Source organism: Megalobrama amblycephala, linkage group LG2 (genome assembly GCF_018812025.1).
Source record: "Megalobrama amblycephala isolate DHTTF-2021 linkage group LG2, ASM1881202v1, whole genome shotgun sequence".
Classification (NCBI taxonomy): Eukaryota; Metazoa; Chordata; class Actinopteri; order Cypriniformes; family Xenocyprididae; genus Megalobrama; species Megalobrama amblycephala.
In genome coordinates, this window is record NC_063045.1 from 4,238,619 (window position 1) to 4,257,675 (window position 19,057).

The 19,057-nt window shown below is 42.3% G+C and overlaps 1 protein-coding gene across 1 annotated transcript in view; it reads right to left on the bottom strand.

Moving 5' to 3' along the window:
• Nucleotides 1-19,057, bottom strand: part of LOC125263216 (integrin alpha-L-like) — a 45,923-nt gene that overhangs the window by 6,585 nt on the left and 20,281 nt on the right. Inside the window, exons 6-21 of the mRNA XM_048182201.1 lie at nt 7,551-7,681; nt 7,307-7,449; nt 6,902-7,055; nt 6,355-6,490; nt 6,179-6,246; nt 5,970-6,099; nt 5,750-5,892; nt 4,545-4,691; nt 3,924-4,118; nt 3,603-3,733; nt 3,210-3,358; nt 2,964-3,130; nt 2,767-2,889; nt 2,522-2,589; nt 2,242-2,383; nt 1,093-1,191 (exon numbers count right to left, since the gene is read on the bottom strand). Coding sequence (XP_048038158.1) covers nt 1,093-1,191; nt 2,242-2,383; nt 2,522-2,589; nt 2,767-2,889; nt 2,964-3,130; nt 3,210-3,358; nt 3,603-3,733; nt 3,924-4,118; nt 4,545-4,691; nt 5,750-5,892; nt 5,970-6,099; nt 6,179-6,246; nt 6,355-6,490; nt 6,902-7,055; nt 7,307-7,449; nt 7,551-7,681 — 2,126 coding nt within the window. The remainder of the gene's footprint in view (nt 1-1,092; nt 1,192-2,241; nt 2,384-2,521; nt 2,590-2,766; nt 2,890-2,963; nt 3,131-3,209; nt 3,359-3,602; nt 3,734-3,923; nt 4,119-4,544; nt 4,692-5,749; nt 5,893-5,969; nt 6,100-6,178; nt 6,247-6,354; nt 6,491-6,901; nt 7,056-7,306; nt 7,450-7,550; nt 7,682-19,057) is intronic.

Here is a 19,057-nt window from a genome sequence, read left to right on the forward strand (position 1 = left end):
TGTACGTACATGTTCCTCACATATTATTGTAGCCTAGTTAGTGCTGAATACAGTGTAATGACACTTTTGTCATTTATATGTTTATGAACAACTGAAAAAAGCACAAATGTCAGGGCATGTCAAAACTTCTCCAAGCCCCAAATCAGCCTCAGACTCCAGAGGGTTAAATAATTCCAGTTCTGTACATGGAAAAGACATACAGTGAGTCTCAAACACCATTGTTTCCTCCTTCTTATGTAAATTTTATTTGTGCAAAAGACCTCTGAAGAACAGGCGAATCTCAACATAACACCGACTGTGACTCAACAGTCGGGATCATTAATATGTACGCCCCCAATATTTGCATATGCCAGCCCATGTTCAAGGCATTAGAGTTACGTTAATTCATGCATGTGTGCTCTTTCTGGTTAAATGCATAATTTATTTTAAACAAAATATTGTCGATATTGTTTATTTCACCAACGAATGTAGTAACAGTTACTGAATGAATCGCAGTTTTGAACAAATCAATTGAATCCAAGATTAAATGACTTGCTCATCACCTACTGACAGATTTAGTTTCTGATTTAAAAGTATCATTTAATTTTTTTTTTTCCATTTCAAAGTTCTATATTGAAAATGTTATTTTAAAAACACCAATTCATATTTTATTTATGCCACTGTAACTGCGGTGTAAATGCATATGTCACCTCTGAGCTGCATTAAACAGTCTGTGTAAATACATCTAAATGCCACTTCTGAGCCACTGCTGCAGCACAAAAATGGATGAAGTTGATACCAAATTAATTTGATAACAGCATTTGAATTGAAGTAATTGATTAAATTTAATAATTTTACATAAAGTATGAGACATACCTTTAATAAGGTTAAAAGATTTTGCCCTTATAAATGTAAAAAAAAAAGACATTGGAAGTATGAAATGTAAGGAATATGGATATATTTTTAATTTGTCTCCCTGCCCTGTGACAGTATGTGATAATTCAGCTCCTCATGCTGACAGAGATGTGAAACTAAATGTTTCTGGATGTTTATGTTTCATTACACGAGGAAAATTACTACAGCAATGCAGGAAACATGTTTTGTGTGTCTTACCGCGGTGCCGCTGCGGTACACTGGTAGATTGATACTGCAGGTGGTTCTGTTCATAGCACCATTGTCACGATCACCACAGCTGCTTCGAGTCTGGCTGGGCTGTTTGTTGAACACACACACACATTTATAAAGTCCTTAAAATGCCAAATCACACTGCACCGACAGACAATGACCAATGAGGACAATCACCAGATTACAGTGCGTCACTTTTCAGACATTCCACGACCCAAAAAACATGACAACACGCTAATTCACCAAAACTCAAAGTGTCTGTAGCTGTTGGTCATGCAGTGTGAATAGACCTTAAAACACCACAACATAATTTATTTAGACTTATAATCAGATATTCAGAAACTTCTTTCTTTGCTGTAGAATCACAGTTCTGCTGTAATCAATAATGTAAATCTAACTCAGAGATTGGGCTCTAAATGAGTTCAGTGATTCAGGTCAAATAATGATCATGTGAAAACATAACCAACACCCCCTGATCATCTTTTATCTTTGCTTGTCTGGCTGTTATAACTCAGTTACAACAGCCCAAACAAAATCTAATATTAAAAGTCAAGGATCAAGAGTTCAGCTAAAGCAAACACTGATCTCCATTAACGGACTTGCGCATGCCTAATGTACGACTCCTGTATGTCACTGTAACCGCTTTGCATTCATTACAATAGTCACCCATCAAAACCTTATTAGCAACACTGGTTTTCTTTATCCCACTGAGAGATGTAGTTTGTGTATCCTATGTTCATGATTGGGTGTTTTGAGCCGCCGTTCAGTCTGTATTTCACAGCGGCACAATGATAAACAGCTTGGGATGGTGGTTCTCAACCGCGAGCAGTGGCCCACTAGGGGGCCTCAGTGATCCTCCAAAGGGGACCATTAGATAACTTAAAATTAATTTAAATATATATTTCAATTAATTCATTAATTTATTAATGAATTAATTTATTTAATTCATTACATTTTATTAATATGTTAAATTTTAAAAAATTACAAAGCATGACCACTCTTGTATGTATTCTGTGGTTGTTTCGGACTGATATAGAGGTATATTTCAGTTGATATTTTGATTTTAATGCCAAAACCATTTTCAGAAGGTTTGTTTAGTTCTTGACAGTCCTTAGTTTGACGTGTGGATAGCTGTACCTTAACGGTGTCAAATTTTGAGAGTGAGAGGCCTTCTGGGTAGTGCAGCACTATGCTGGTGTTGAAGGAGTCGTCGCCTTGGTTGGCCAGCGATACGAGGACAGTGAAATGAGCTTGATTCACCACCAGTAACGTGTCGTTCCTGCAGAACAAACCAAATACAAAATATCATGCTTAATTAAAAAAACAAGACCTTATGAAGGATGACAATATTCAGAAGCATTTAAAATCATATTTCACATTAATATCATGTCTGATTTATTTATTGGTTGTTTCTCACATAAAACTGAAGTTCAGCTTCAGATCGGACACACAGCTGTTTGAATTACAGTTCCTTTGAAACGGCACCTAGTCACATACAAAACAGAAACTTTTATAGTGATTTGAACGTTCCAGAAACTTTATACAGTGAATCTGTAGGCTCTTAATAGTTGACTGATATTGATCTGATATTTCTGGGCAGAGAGAGACATGAATTTAACAAGCCTATAGTGTATAAATAGAGATGTCTGAAGCTCAGCTCACCTCGACATACTCCTTCGTCCTGCTGTGGATGTCAAGAATAGCCATGGAGCTTTCAGAAAACATCTTGGTTTGTGAGAAATTAATTTGTATCTTCAGAGGAGACACTGTGTCGGTAGTGCAGCGCTAAAACAAACACAACGTTTGCTGTCAAACTGAAGCTGCCATGATTGGCTGAATCTGTGATAGACGAAACGTACCTTCATGAAAATGGGGAAGCTGAAACAGGAGGTCCCAGAATCCAGCAGGACGAACTGCTGCAGAGTCTTGGATGACAAATCATTCTGAACGAAGAATCCTCGATTGATTCCTCTCATCACGTCCACATTCAGGTTCAGAGACACAGTCAGGTTCTTCTTGAGAGATCCTGAGAGACATGAGAAGGTAAGATATGGAGGCCATGCTCTTCATGTGACAGAAACTCTTTGAGATGTCATTGACGTTACCACTGCTACTGGTCCGCTCGGCCACCGTCAAACACGAAGTGAGATTAAACACGTTTAACTCTTTGTCACTCGGGCATTCAAAGTCGGTCAGACTGATTTCACTGGGACTGAAACTGAGCTGTGCAGATACAGACATCACAGGACGAGCCCTGAGAAGAGAGAGAAAAGAGTAAACAGTTAATGATACAGTGAGACTAACTGGGCCTTGAAAAACTTGACCGACTCAAGCTGATAGTTTACTAAAATCATTACATTTATTCTCCAAAAACAGTTAAAAACTGGCCACTGATGTGACTGTACTCAAACAGAGCCAGAGTTCATAAATGACACCTTGTGTTGAGACTATGAGAGAATCTTTACATTATTCTGTAAATGAGTGGTAAAAAGTCCTACTTGAGCAGCACAATCCCTCCTTGTGCTCCGATCACGACATCTGTCAGATTATCATCGCTCATGTCCATCTGACCGGACAGAGACACTCCAAACTGCTTCAGACCGGGCAGAACCGACCGCGCTGGGATCCGCTAAACACACACACACACACACACACACACACACACACAGGTCTATTGTGCCAAAGCGGTTCATCATTGCACACATTTATCCTGCCATGTCTGTCTGTTTATCTGTGAACATTTGTCTCGTCTGGGATTCTGGGTTAAGCTGGACACAAACACAGTGTTTGGGATTGAGGGAACTAAAGCAAAGTCTCACCTGAGCGTGTTCGGGGTTTATTCCACGTGTCCTGTCGCCCAGGTAGATGTAGACGACTCCCTCACCGTCATTCTCAAGTGGTGCTCCGACTGCCACATCTGACAGGCTGTCTCCATTCAGGTCCTTTAGTGAAGCCAAAGATGCTGCAAATCTGCCTGTGTTTGACTCACTCACGTTCAGTGTCTTCTGAAAATACTACAGAGAGAGAAAGAGAACTTAATCTTTATTCATCGGCACATGACCAGCACCGATACAAGGTATTTCCATGACTTTACTATAATTCACCGGGAACCTATTACACCGGCAATCCCACTGGAGCAGGGATGGGCAACTTCAGTCCTGGAAGGGTAACTGTCTTGCAGAGTTTAGCTTCAGCCATAATCAAACACATCTGAACCAGCTCATCAATGTCTTCAGGGTCACTAGAGCTACAGGCAGGTGAGTTAATCAGGGTTGGAGCTGAACTCTGCAGGACACTGACCCTCCAGGACTGAAGTTGTCCATCCCTTCATTGGAGAAACACAATGGTGATGACTAGCAAACTTCCAGTCACAGGCCCTGACATTAATCACCATATGTTTTTGTATTTATAACTGGAGAATGTTGTGAATCTGTCCATACCTCCTCTGATAAAGCGTAGACGTACAGCCTCCCTTCTGCCCTCGGCTGAGACTGATGAAATAACGGAGCTCCGACCAGAAGGAAATCTGAGTCTCCATCCGAGTCCAGATCCAACAAACTCAGAGACGCTCCAAAATATGATCCAATCTGATGACAAAAATCAATCAAAATGAATGTAAGGATGTTTCTATGTGGTTGCTTTGCAGTTGCTAGAGGGTGGTTACTAGGGTGTTGCTAAGTGGTTGATAGGCAGCCCTTACGGAACAAAATATATGGGAATATACTGCAAAATATAATGTGATATATAACATAATACATTTCCATATGGGAAACTAGTGCTTATAATTTTCAATATACGCATTGACCATGTATGTGTCACGTTGGGTTAAGGCAGACAAAGGTAGACAAAGACGAACAGGTCAATATCAAAATACTCCAAATTTAATAAACACAATCCAAACGGGCAGACAGGCAGGAACAACACAATATAGTATAACAGACAAAGACTGAGTGCATGGGAGGAACTTAAGTAGCAAACATAACAAGGGTAATTAATAGGACACAGGTGATACAAATGAACTAATGATGAGGAGCGGGAAAACAGAACAAAAGAACACATGATGAGTGTGACAAACTGATGGTGTGTCTCAATCAGCTCCCTAGTTCAGTAGTCAGGGCACTGATCAGGGAATCAGCCACATTCATTTACATGATTTACTGATTCACGACCTAGGGAGCTGATTGAGATGCAGGGTGAAAGTCCATAATTAAAGTTAATAAGAATTATTATTATTATTATTATTATTATTATTAGGAATTATTACATTATGTCACATATAATTAATAACAATTTATATATTACTTAATCTATTAATCATATAGACTTTTTATTAGTTGCTGATGCAGTAATCATTAATTAATGGTTTAGTTCTTCATGAGTCATACATTAACACATGATTATCTGTGCATTAGTTAAACATGAATTAATGCATATTAGTGCCCCAGTATTGTAAAGTGTTACCATATATTTTCTTTTCGTAAGGTGAAAGTGGTAAGTAGGTGGCTGCTGAGATTTTCTAGATGTTTGCAGTGGTTTTGCAGGAGTGTTTCTAAGTGGTTGCTTCTTGGTGGACTGTAGGATTTGGGAAGCTCTGCTCTCACCAGTGGAGTGTTAATATCATGTCAGAGGGTTCTTCTTCACTAACTTGTTCTCCGGTGATGTTCCCCGACACTGTCCATGCGCCTTCATTCTTGGTGAAGAGGGTCACCAGACCCGTGTGTTCGGCCCGCGGCGCCCCAGAGAACAGAAGAGAGACGCCGCCTCTCATTCCCAGCACAGCAGAGTAACCTGAACATCATCAGCATCATTAAAACATGCACAGACTCTTCACATCAGACCAGGAAGGAGCAAAAGCTTCAACATACCCATGTATGAGTCTTTACTGACAGCTGGATCCTTAATCTCCGTCTCTTTGAATCCAGATCCTGATCCCGTCACTTCATACAGAGATCCACGCCAGTTATTAGATCCAACCGAACCCACAATCACAGAGTCCTGAAACAAACGCAGCAATCTCAGCTTCAGTCTCAGCCTACTGACATATCACATATGTGATTTATGGCATATTTCTGACCTTGTGGTAGAGGACACTGAATCCACTTTGTGATAACTCTTTCTGTCCGTATTTGCTGTCCTTTGACCCTGAAACCACAGAAGGAAAACTCTTAAAATCATCTGTGGATTCTTCATTAGCTGCTTTTATTTAACACGTTACACAGTATGTCCATTTTATTTACGCTTGCATTTTACCTTCAATGTTGTAGATCTTTTGTAGCAGGTTGTCAAGAAGTCCTTCAAGTCCATTGTAGTCTTGAATGTAGAAGGTGTTGTTTGTTTTTGGTTCTGAAGCCAGTTGAGTGAGTCTGGTTAAGTTAACCTTTCCCACCTGATGAACAAAAACATCATTAAATCTGACAGTGCAAAAACACTTAATAACTGTGAACTGAAACAACTCAATAAGTAAAACATCTTTTATTGAACTTGGATTTTGTTCTTGAAAAATAGAAACAAACTAAAAATGGACTGCTAATCTGTGGATAATTTAGTACTTGTAGTACTTGTCACTTAAAGCTGAAGTGGTCAGTCAAACAGGGTCAGTCTCGCCCCAAACTCACATGAGTCAGAAGTTGACATGTCAGACAGCTCAAACAAACCAATGCTTTGAAAGCGTTCACAGTGTTTCACTCTTCAGGAATCAAACTGACTGACTCACAGTGACTCTGAACACAAAACTGACACACCACAAACTATCTGAACATGAATGAAAATGACCAGCTTGAGCTGTAAGGAAACTCACCCCAATGATGTAGCGGAGGATATTTTGCTCATCACATGTTTTAAGGATGATATTTTCAGCATCTGGATCAGTGGGGTCTCCATCTGTGATGATCACCAGGGCTTTCTGAGCGCTGAGATCGGCTCCAGACGACGGATTATTCAGGAGAGTGGTTCTAGTGATTTAATAAATCAGAAATAATGACATATGAATATTTGATCAGTGTCATCATGCCTCTGTAGTTTCTACACCAGTGTGTTTTAACTTCTAATTTAAAGAATGACAAAGTCCAACTTTAATGTGTTTATCAGACCAGAACAAAAGAGAAAAACTACAGAAAGAGCCATCATTGTGTGCATTTCAAGACTTTTCCTCTTAAAGTGTAAATTCAGTGATCATTCATAAACAAATGAAGGTTTCATTCACAAGGCATATTTGATTGCTCTGCGTGTGCTTGTGAGAGCTTTCATGTGTTTCTCTTTCATGAGTTTCTCTTCAGCGGAGCCGTTCTGATAGTCATTGAAGTCAAACACAGTTCTGAATGCAGATGAAAACTGGACAGCAGCAAACTGACACACAGAGAGACAAACAACAAGCACACGTGCCGTTAACATCATTAGCAAACTATTACATGTCGATATTTCCACATTAATAGTGGTGGATTATCTACCTTTATGGAGGAGTTTGAAAGTTTTTTCATAACATCTATAATGAATTTTTTGTTCATTTCAAATTCTTTGTCTTTCATACTGGCGGATCCATCAAAGAGAAACACCAGATTGACTTCTCTCTTCGTGCATTCTGCAGAAATATCACAAGATATGGAAACACATCTGTTACAACAACTTCTTTTAGCAATCAAACCATAAATTATTGACAAGATGGCCAATAAATCCACATATTCCCCAAGTATTTAACATAATATCTTTAATCATGTCTTTGGTCATTAATTGAGTTTTCAATAAACATCACACCAACTGAAATGTTACTAAGAAACCAGCACATGGTTTACAGTAGTTAAGAGTTAAACTGCATTAAAGGATTAGTTCACTTCAGAATGAAAATTTCCTGATAATTTACTCTCCTCCATGTCATCCAAGATGTTCATGTCTTTCTTTCTTCAGTGGAAAAGAAATGAAGGAAAACATTCCAGGATTTTTCTCCATATAGTGGACTTCACTGGGGTTCAACGGGTTGAAGGTCCAAATGTCAGTTTCAGTGCAGCTTCAAAGAGCTCTACATGATCCCAGACGAGGAATAAGAGTCTCATCTAGAGAAACCATCGGACATTTTCTAAAAAAAAATTAAAATTATATACTTTTTAACCACAAATGCTCGTCTTGCACTGCTCTGTGATGCTCCACGCATGACGCAATCATGTTGGAAAGGTCACGCGTGACGTAGGTGGAAGTACCGATCCAGTGTTTACAAAGTGAACGTCAAAGACTGAGTCAAACGACCTTTACAAAAAAAGATAAAACAACGATGTCTGACGATTTTGAAGTTGGAGGAGAAAATGAGATGGAGTTTTTCGTCCTACGTCAAGCGTGACCTTTCCAACGTGATTACGTCATGTGTGGAGCATCACAGAGCAGTGCAAGACGAGCATTTGTGGTTAAAAAGTATATAATGTTGTGAACACCAGTCAAGATGGCATTCCAGGGACCAGTTTACGACAGGGTCCCTCTCTAACTGCTGGTGTGTAGGAAGATGTGCCACACCGTGATTGGATCTTTGGTGAATGAACATAAACAAATGTTCAGCAACATCAGATAAGATATTGGGACAACTATCAGACACCTCTTCCAGAACAGGAAGGGGGACCTTCTGCACCCACCAAAACCAAGGAGAAGACTTCTCATTGGATGACACATTGCAGATTAGTCCTGCCCTGTTCTCCAGCGATCTCCAAGCTCCAGCGTATATCTACCTGCAAAAGAAAGGACAGTAACTATACCTCATACTACCTGCTCAAACCACTCTTCAACCAGTTCACTCACCTGTGTGTGTTCACCTGCTCTACTGTGGTCAAATAAACAACCATTACCTGTTACATCTGTGTCTGTCTCCTGTATACCGTAACAGAAGACCGGACCAACACCGCAGACCCAGTATGAGCCAGCCGGATCCCTTCCAGGAACTTGTGGATGCGCTTCGGCGCACATTAACCGCCATCTCCAGTTACTGTCCCTTCACCTGCACCAGCGAACACCACCAACAATGTCAACAGTCCTCCTTCATTGCCGCCGTACGCCAGTCCCATGGCTAAACCGGCGCCCTTCTCAGGATCGGCGGAGGATTGCAGCGGATTCCTGCTGCAATGCACACTGGTCCTGGAGATGCAGCTGCACCTGTACCCAAGTGACACATCCAAGATAGCGTTCATTATTTCTCAGCTCAGCGGCAAAGCATTAAAATGGGCCGACTCCATCTGGTGCGCTGGTGCGGGGCGCTGTAACCCAATCCTACTCGGCATTTATTTCCCACTTCTGGGAAGTGTTCGGGAAACCGATCATGGATTCTTCAGCTGGTGAGAAACTTTATAATTTGAAACAAGGATCAATGTCTATTTACGATTATGCTTTGCAATTCAGAACGCTTGCAGCATTCAGCAGATGAACGACTTATCGCCAAGGATTAGAACCTCGGGTGCGGCTGCATCTCGCGGCATGCGAGGACTCCATCGGCCTTGAAAAGTTCATCCAGCTCTCCATTCGCTGCGCCACTCGCATGCAAGCGTGCATCCAAGAGCACCAGGACCAGTCCCTCTCCAACGTGCTCCTCTGCTGATCCGAACCCGTCAGCACCCCAGAACCAGCCCAAGTACCAATGGAAGTGAAAAACTCTCGTCTATCTTCTGAAGAACGCCGCCACCGGCTGACCCTTCATCTCTGTCTCTACTGTGGAGAACCTGGGCATGTGATTGCAGCATGCCCCACACGACCGCCGCGACCCCTGGTGAGTGCTATTATTCCTGCTACTCATAAGATGAAACCACTCACTCCTGTCGTCAATCTTACTGCCGCTAATGTCTCCCTTTCAGTGGTCGCGCTCCTCAACTCAGGGTCAGCCGGCAACTTCGTCTCCGGCGCCATCTGTCGCCAACTACGTCTCAAGACCACTCCGTCTCCTACCATCTACAAGATCAACTCACTAACCGGCAGACCCCTGAGCCGTAAGCGCGTCCGCACCGTGGCTGGAACAGTAACACTTCAAGTTGGTTTACTACACCGAGAAGAGGCTCATATGCTGGTTCTGGAGGACTCCACCGCTGACGTGGTTCTGGGGCGCCCCTGGTTGGAGCAGCACAACCCCATCATCTCCTGGAAAACGGGCGAAATCCTGAAGTGGGGCGACACATGCTTCTCTCGCTGTCTGGCTGAACTTCCTGTTCCACCATCTCCTTCACCTGATCTCTCTCTCTGCGCCACGTCCATCGAAAGTCCAGTCGAACAACGCTCTGTCGACATCCCCAAGTGTTGCGCCCCCTTCAGCGATGTCTTCTGCCCGCAACGGGCTTCCAAGCTGCCTCCACACCGGCCATGGGACTGTGCCATCGACCTGCTTCCGGGTGAACCAGTGCCAAAGGGTAAGATATACCCTCTTTCCATCCCGGAGGAGAAGGCCATGGAGGATTACATCAAGGAAGCCCTCGCCCAAGGTTACATCAGGCCGTCTACTTCCCCTGCTGCTTCCAGTTTCTTCTTCGTGGCTAAAAAGGACGGAGGCTTGCGGCCCTGCATTGATTATCGCTCCCTCAACAAGATAACTGTCAAGTTCAGGTATCCCCTTCCTCTCGTCCCAGCGGCCCTGGAACATCTCCGTGGTGCCACTGTGTTTACGAAGCTGGACCTCCGCAGCGCGTACAACCTCATCCGGATACGTGAGGGGGACGAGTGGAAGACCGCCTTCATCACCCCTACTGGCCACTACGAATACCTGGTTATGCCGTATGGACTGGTCAACGCCCCCTCCGTATTCCAGGATTTCATTCATGAGGTGCTCCGGGAGTTTCTCCACCGCTTTGTCCTAGTCTACATCGAGGACATACTCATATACTCCCGGAGCCAGGCCGAACATCGCCAACACGTTGCGGAGGTCCTCACCCGTCTTCGTCAGTACAACCTGTTCCTCAAGGCAGAGAAGTGCTCATTCCACCAACCTTCCGTCTCGTTCCTGGGTTACAACATAGACCACAGTGGCATCCGGATGGACGAGAGGAAGGTGGAATCCATTACCAACTGGCCAGAACCCACCACCATAAAAGAACTCCAGCGCTTCCTCGGATTCTCCAATTTCTACAGACGTTTCATCAAAGGTTACAGTTCCATCGCCCATCCACTTACCAGCCTGCTCCGCCATAAGCCCAAGACTCTGTCCTGGACCCCGGCAGCCACCAACGCCTTTAACCAACTCAAAGAAGCCTTCACCACCACTCCCTTACTCGTACATCCAGACCCAGAGAAACAATTTGTCGTCGAAGTGGACGCCTCAACAACTGGAGTGGGAGCGGTGTTGTCGCAGCAGCAGGGGACGCCAAGTAGACTCCATCCATGCGCCTTCTTCTCCCGCAAGCTCAGCCCGGCGGAAGTCAACTACTCCATCGGTGACAGGGAACTTCTGGCTGTAAAGCTTGCCTTGGAAGAGTGGAGTCATTGGCTGGAGGGAGCTAAGCACGCGTTCCTGGTGCTGACTGACCATAAAAACCTTGAATATCTTTGATCAGCATAGAGACTGAACCCTAGACAAGCTCGCTGGGCTATGTTTTTCTCCCGCTTCAATTACACCATCTCCTACCGCCCAGGCACCAAAAACGTAAAGGCTGACGCTCTCTCCCGTCTCCATGCTCCATGGAACCTGAACCCATCATCCCGAGCTCTCTCATCGTGAGTCCTATTACCTGGTCAGAGGAGACCATCCCCTCCTCCAATGCCTCCACGAACCCTCCGCCGGGCTGTCCACCTGGCTTGCTGTACATTCCACGGACACGACGCACTTCCACCATTCACTCGGCTCACACGTCACTTGGCACTGGTCACCTGGGGGTGAATGAAACCCTCTCGTTGCTAAAAGAACGCTTCTGGTGGCCAGGGATGGCTTCGGATGTCAGAAGGTACGTGCAGGGCTGTCGGGAGTGTGCCATCTCCAAGTCTCCTCGTCATCTGCCAGCTGGGAAACTCCTTCCGCTGCCCGTTCCAGATCGCCCATGGTCACACCTAGGAGTGGATTTCATTACTGATCTCCCTGTCTCAGAAGGAAATACCACCATCCTAGTTGTTGTGAATCGCTTCTCCAAATCATGCCGTCTGATCCCACTTCCAGGATTACCCACGGCCATGGAGACCGCCGAAATACTCTTCAACCAAGTCTTCAGATACTTCGGAATACCAGAGGATATAGTCTCCGACCGAGGACCCTAGTTCATATCCAGAGTATGGAAGTCGTTCCTCTCCCTCCTAGGTGTGGCCATCAGCCTGACTTCCGGATACCATCCGCAATCGAACGGGCAGACGGAAAGGAAGGTGCAGGAGATTGGCCGCTTCCTCCGTACCTTCTGTCATGACCACCAGGACTCTTGGAACCAGTTCCTGGGTTGGGCTGAGTACGCCCAAAACTCTCTCCGACAGTCAACTACAGGACTTACACCATTCCAGTGCGTACTCGGCTACCAACCCCCACTGTTCCCCTGGGATGGGGAACCCTCCAACGTTCCGGCAGTGGATTACTGGTTCCGAGAGAGCGAGAGGGTCTGGGACTCAGCACACCATCAACTGCAACGAGCCCTGCGCAGACGCAGGATGGTAGCCGACCTCCGACGTTCCAACACCCCTGTCTTCTAGCCTGGTCAGATGGTTTGGCTATCCACCCGAGACATCAGACTGCATCTGCCCTGCAGAAAGCTGAGTCCCAGGTTCATTGGCCCATTCCCTATCGTCAAGCAGGTCAACCCAGTCACCTATCAACTCCGTCTTCCACAAGGGTATCGTATACACCCCACTTTCCACGTGTCACTACTGAAAGCTCACCACCCTTCTGTTCTTCCCACAGGACCTGACGTGGCTCCCGCCGAACCCCCCCTTCCACTCATCCTGGAGGACGGAGCTGCGTATGAGGTTCGTGAGATCTTGAACTCCCGGCGTCGTGGTGGTCAGCTGGAATATCTAGTGGATTGGGAAGGATACGGCCCCGAGGAACGCTCCTGGGTCCCAAGGAACGACATCTTAGACCCCAGCCTACTCCAAACATTCCACCGCGGGGAAGAGGACGACCACCACGGCGTTGGGGTCTTCGGCCCTCTGGAGCGGGCCGTGGAGGGGGGGGTACTGTCACAGACACGTCAGGTTCTAACCTCCACCAATCACAGCGCACGCCATCCCCAGAGTACTGATCACCGCCACCTGCACCTCATCACCCCACTCATCAACAGCACTATAAAGCACACACGCACACAGCACTCCACGTCCGGTCTCGTTCACATATACTCCATGTTATGCTTACCTCAAGGACTCCTCTTCGTATACTCACCTGTCTCCAGCGTGTCTCCTTCCCTCTGTGTCCCTCGTCTGCTGTGTGGGTGTGTTCCAGTCAGCTCCCCTGTTCTCCAGCGATCTCCAAGCTCCAGCTTATATCTACCTGCAAAAGAAAGGACAGTAAATATACCTCATACTACCTGCTCAAACCACTCTTCAACCAGTTTACTCACCTGTGTGTGTTCACCTGCTCTACTGTGGTCAAATAAACAACCATTACCTGTTACATCTGTGTCTGTCTCCTGTATACCGTAACAGTTACAAATATTAGGGATATTATTTGTTGAATGATAAATAAGCAATTATTTATCACCATTTTACCAGAGCCATTAGTTGGCTCCCATAAGCATTCCCATACGATTCTCTTCCATCCTACATTCAGTTCAACAGCATTGCATTTATCCATTCTGTGTTCACTTCATTTATGTGTTTCTTTGATTTAATTCAGTATTCTCCTTTGATTATTATTTTACTATCTTTTAGAAGTGCATACTCATTATTTCATTATTAATCGTTGTGGTATTTACTCTTGCATGTCTATTGTTAATAAATTTCATTGATTTTATTATAACTGTGTCTTCCTTGTGTTGATGATCAAAGATTCTACTAGTTGACCAGACTCACCAATCCTTCAGATAAATCAGTTGACCGACTCCCTCCATTTTATATTAATTCTGAATTATTGAACAGCTCTTTTGGAGTGTTCTTAAATTGTTAAGATAGTATTCTTAACTGGTGCCCCGTATTACAAAAGGGGGAGGGGTCATCTGATACACTCATAACCACACCTTAAGTGACACATGATCAAAAATCACTACGTCACAGGTGAATGGAGTAAAAATCACTACATATCTAATATTGCCTATCACATTATTCTGAATTCGCTAGCTTCAATCTAAATCAATACTGCAAGCTCAATGTGTTAGCATCTGCTAATCGTAAATACTTTAAGACTATTATTCACATCAACACTAATGATGTCCAACTTCACCAGATGGAGATCACTAAAATTAAAATTTTGTGTGAACTCGCAAGAATGATGTCAGACACTGTAATATGCTCAGTGAGCCCTGTACATAGCTCAACATACCTGGCTAAACCCATAAATCTGCTAGCTGTCTGCTAACCCTAACCCTATTTTTTTACAGTCTATGGCTGTCTGTCACGATCAGCAGTGAGAGTGCCCATGATTGCCACCAGAGGGCACTCCACCCCAGACTATTGCCACACCATCTCAGACTATATTACCGATAACCCACTGCCCAGAAAAATCAACCATTATTGTCCTCATCTGTTCCTCATTACCTTGATTAGCTCAGCCTACATAAACCCATGAGTCTGCTCCAGAGTCCACCTCAGTCCATAAGTTCACTCCAGTCCCAGAGCCCAGCCTCATGACCTATTTTTTTTTTTTTTTTTTTTAGAATTTCCTGTCTGCCCTGATATGACTATGGCGCCAGTGTGTGTGGCATGTCGTCTGCTGCTCCTAGTCCTGATTGTGTTTGTGTCGTTTTTGTCAATTATCTCTAAGAATACCTACTTTCTACTGGTGTATGATTGCCAAGTACTGCTCAATAATGGATTTTCTGCAAAGAACTTGATACATTATGACCAGGATGGACAGCGAACAACACCTCCATTGTTAAATGTCATTCCCTTTGAACTCTGGTATGCGCCAGTTCCTCTTTCCTAGAGGAGGCGTTACAGGCGCCGGGGTAAACGCAGTGGAATCATCTGTTCCTCATTACCTTGTTTAGCTCAGCCTATATAAAGCCTGTTCACTCTGTCATTCACTGCAAGGTTCTGTATGTTGTTGCACTGCATTTCTGAGCATTTCTCTGGTTTCATGTATCTTGTTTTTTGGACTCTCTACCTGCCTTTGTGTTTGTTTGTTTGTTTGTTTGTTTGTTTGTTTGTTTGTTTGTTTGTTTGGACTGCCTGCATGTGTTTTGACCTGTTGCCTGTACATTAGACTATGTGTCTGGATTGTCTCTTCAATAAAGCTGCATTTGGATCTCCAACCTTATTAGTCTCGGAGCAGTTTGTAACACTGTCTCATGTCACAGAAATCAGATAAATCCTAACACATATAAACTACTTCACTTAGATATTATCATATGGAGACTGTGTCTGTTCCCTAAATTTGTAAATACAAAAAACTCCCAAACATTTATTAAATACAAAAACTCCCCCAAAATGTAATTGTTATATATATTAGGGGTGGGAATCTTCAGTGTTTTCTTTCCACAAAATGTGAAAACTTCTAACTTCTAGTTTTCTTCCAGCTGTGCTCCATTTTTCTGGCTGCTCTCTCAAGGGCCCAACTGTGCTTGTTGTATCACGGCATTGGACTATTTTTCCTATTTTTCCATTTGATTCCATGTTACAATATTAGATCTAAAATATGATTACGACAATGAGTGGGACCTGACACGTGTTGCCTAACTCCAATAGATTTTAGAATGTCTGTAAATGCCAGACCCAATGTGTTTTTCATTATCTTCATGGATATTACAGTTTTTTTCAATTGCTAACAAGCGTTTAGCAATACTTAAAGTACTTTTTCTAAACTCTTAACACAGCAACACACATACATCACACAATTAGCCAAATAGTTAATTTTCTGCCCAAAATCATATTTTGTTAAATAAACACAAACTCTACATTTCAAAATGCTAAAAACCTTTTTCAACACATACTAACTCTATCAAAACATACCAAACCTGATTCAAAATCGAGTCGTTCTGTCAAAACATAGCACTAGTTTTCTATCCAACATGAACAAATAGTCAATCAAAGCGCAATGACTGTCAAAATACTAACAGTTGATGCCATTATGAAAACTGCATTACTTGTCATGTTTCGGTTCTAACTGGAGAAAATATGAAATCCATCGTTTTTATAATTCAGTTTCCTTTTACTACAGTAAAAGTATAATGCATGTAAGCCATTCTACATGTTTGGTTGAGTGTTGAATGTGTGCATTCTTGGCAACAGAAGTGAGACATGAAGAAGAAGAAAGTAACAGAATTGCTCAGGGCAGCTGCTGGTCAGATGAGTCCCCTATGCAGAACTTCAGTGCCCCCCTTGGTTGAAATCTCTTGTTGGGTGTGTGGTGTTGATGTTGCCCCCATAGAGGTTGGGATGGTGTCCCCTTGGTAGTTAGTGCCCTACACAGACCACACATTCTGCATATATGGAACAATGGTAGTGGAATTGTTGTAGTAAAAGCTTTACATGAAGCTTTTACTGAAATGAAAACATGAAATTGCTCCCATTGATCAACAACAAATCCCACATACATGGCCTTTGGTTACTGTTGAAGCTTTTTTCCGCCACAGAATAAAAAAAAGTATAAAACGTAATGTGACTTTTTATCTCACAATTCTATTTTTTTATTTATTTATTATTTTGTAATTGTGAGTTTTCATCTCTCAATTCTGACTTTTTTTCCTCAAAATTGTGATATATAAACTATAGGAATTGAGTTTACAGTTTTTTTCAATTGCTAACATACTTTTGTCCATTCTGTAGTCACATTTTCAAAACTCTAAACACATTTAGCAGAACATCTGTCTGTTGTGGCCACACCATTAACACAATTCATGTCGTTTTCACACAAAATGCAATCAATTAACACATTTCTTAAATGCTTCAATTTTCTTTTCATATAAGCTTACCCCATACCAAAATCATGGATCTTTCTCATCTTATTTGCAAATGCTTAAACACAGCAAGTCAGAAATGAAGACCCAATGTTCCAATCTTTAAATATAGGATAAAACCTCTAATTCTGCAACAACAGCAGCTCAAAAGTATTTGAAAATATATATAAAACAAATACTGAAACAATTGATAAGCATTTTTAATTAGCAGATCACTGAAATGTTGAGAAATAGCAGATTCCAATCTCAGTTGGAGAAATAGTTAGTGTTGAATTTATTTCCATCACATGGACACACACAGTAAAATAGGACTCTTTGAATCGGATTTGTTCAGTGTGTATAAGGAACAACACAGAGGAGCAGAGAGAAAATAATATCTGGGTAAAGGAGAGGAATAGATGATGGAGGAGAGGAGGAAGTTGGATCAGGACAAGGGAGAAGAAGAGGTATGGGAGAGGAGGAAGAATGTGTGCTGGACTGTGCATCTCTGTTTTTTTCACTTACATATGTAGAACCTATGAAAGCTTATTTCTGCCATGAATAGAAAATAAAAAAGGTAATTATGTCTTTTTATCTCACAATTCTGACTTTTTAAACTCAATTCCTATAGTTTACATATCACAATTCGGAGGGGAAAAAGTCAGAATTGTGAGATGTATATTCACAATTGCAAAATAAAAAAAATAGAAAAATTGAATTGTAAGATAAAAAGTCACAATTACCTTTTATACTTTTTTTATTCTGTGGTGGAAAAAAGCTTCAACAGTAACCAAAGGCCATGTATGTTGGATTTTTTGTTGATCAATGGCAGCAATTTCATGTTTTCATTTCAGTAAAAGCTTCATGTAAATCTTTTACTACAACGATTCCACTACCACTGTTCATATATGCAGAATATGTGGTCTGCGTAGGGCACTAACTACCAATGGGACACCATCCCAACCTCTCTGAGGGCAACATCAACACCACACACCCAACCCCAGAAAGAGATTGCAACCAAGGGCCCAACTGAAGTTCTGCATAGGGGACACATCTGACCAGTGGCTGCCCTGAGCAATTCTGTTACTTTCTTCTTCTTTTTTTCTACTGTACATTCTATAAAATAATGACTCACTTCTTTTGCCAAGAATGCACACATTCAACACTCAACCAAACATGTAGAATGGCTTACATGCATTATACTATTACTGTAGTACAAGGAAACTGAATTATAAAAACAATGGATTTCATATTTTCTGCAGGTAGAACTGTAGTAATGCATTTTTCATAATGCCATCAACTGTTAGTATTTTGACAGTCATTGCGCTTTGATTGACTATATGTTCATGTTGAATAGAAAACTAGTGCTATGTTTTGACAGAACGACTCGATTTTGAATCAGGTTTGCTGTGTTTTGATAGAGTTAGTATGTGTTGAAAAAGGTTTTTAGCATTTTGAAATGTGTTTGTGTTTATATAACAAAATTTGGTTTTGGGCAGAAAATTAACTATTTGGCTAATTGTGTGATGTTTGTGTGTTGCTGTGTTAAGAGTTTAGAAAAAGTACTTTAAGTATTGCTAAACGCTTGTTAGCAATTGAAAAAAACTGTAAAAAGTCAGAATTGTGAGATAAAAAGACATAATTACCAATTAAGATGCAGTCCAGCACACATTCTTCCTCCTCTCCTCTACCTCTTCTTCTCCCTTGTCCTGATCCAACTTCTCCTTTCCTCCTTCATCTATTCCTCTCCCTTACCCAGATATTATTTCCTCTCTGCTCCTCTGTGTTGTTCTTCATCCACTGAACAAATCCGATTCAAAGAGTCCTATTTTACTGTGTGTGTCCATGTGATGGAAAGAAATTGAACACCTGACTATGCCTCCAACTGAGACTGGAATCTGCTATTTCTCAATATTTCAGTGATCTGCTAATTAAAAATGCTCATCAATTGTTTCAGTATTTGTTTTATATATTTTTTCAATACTTTTGAGCTGCTGTTGTTG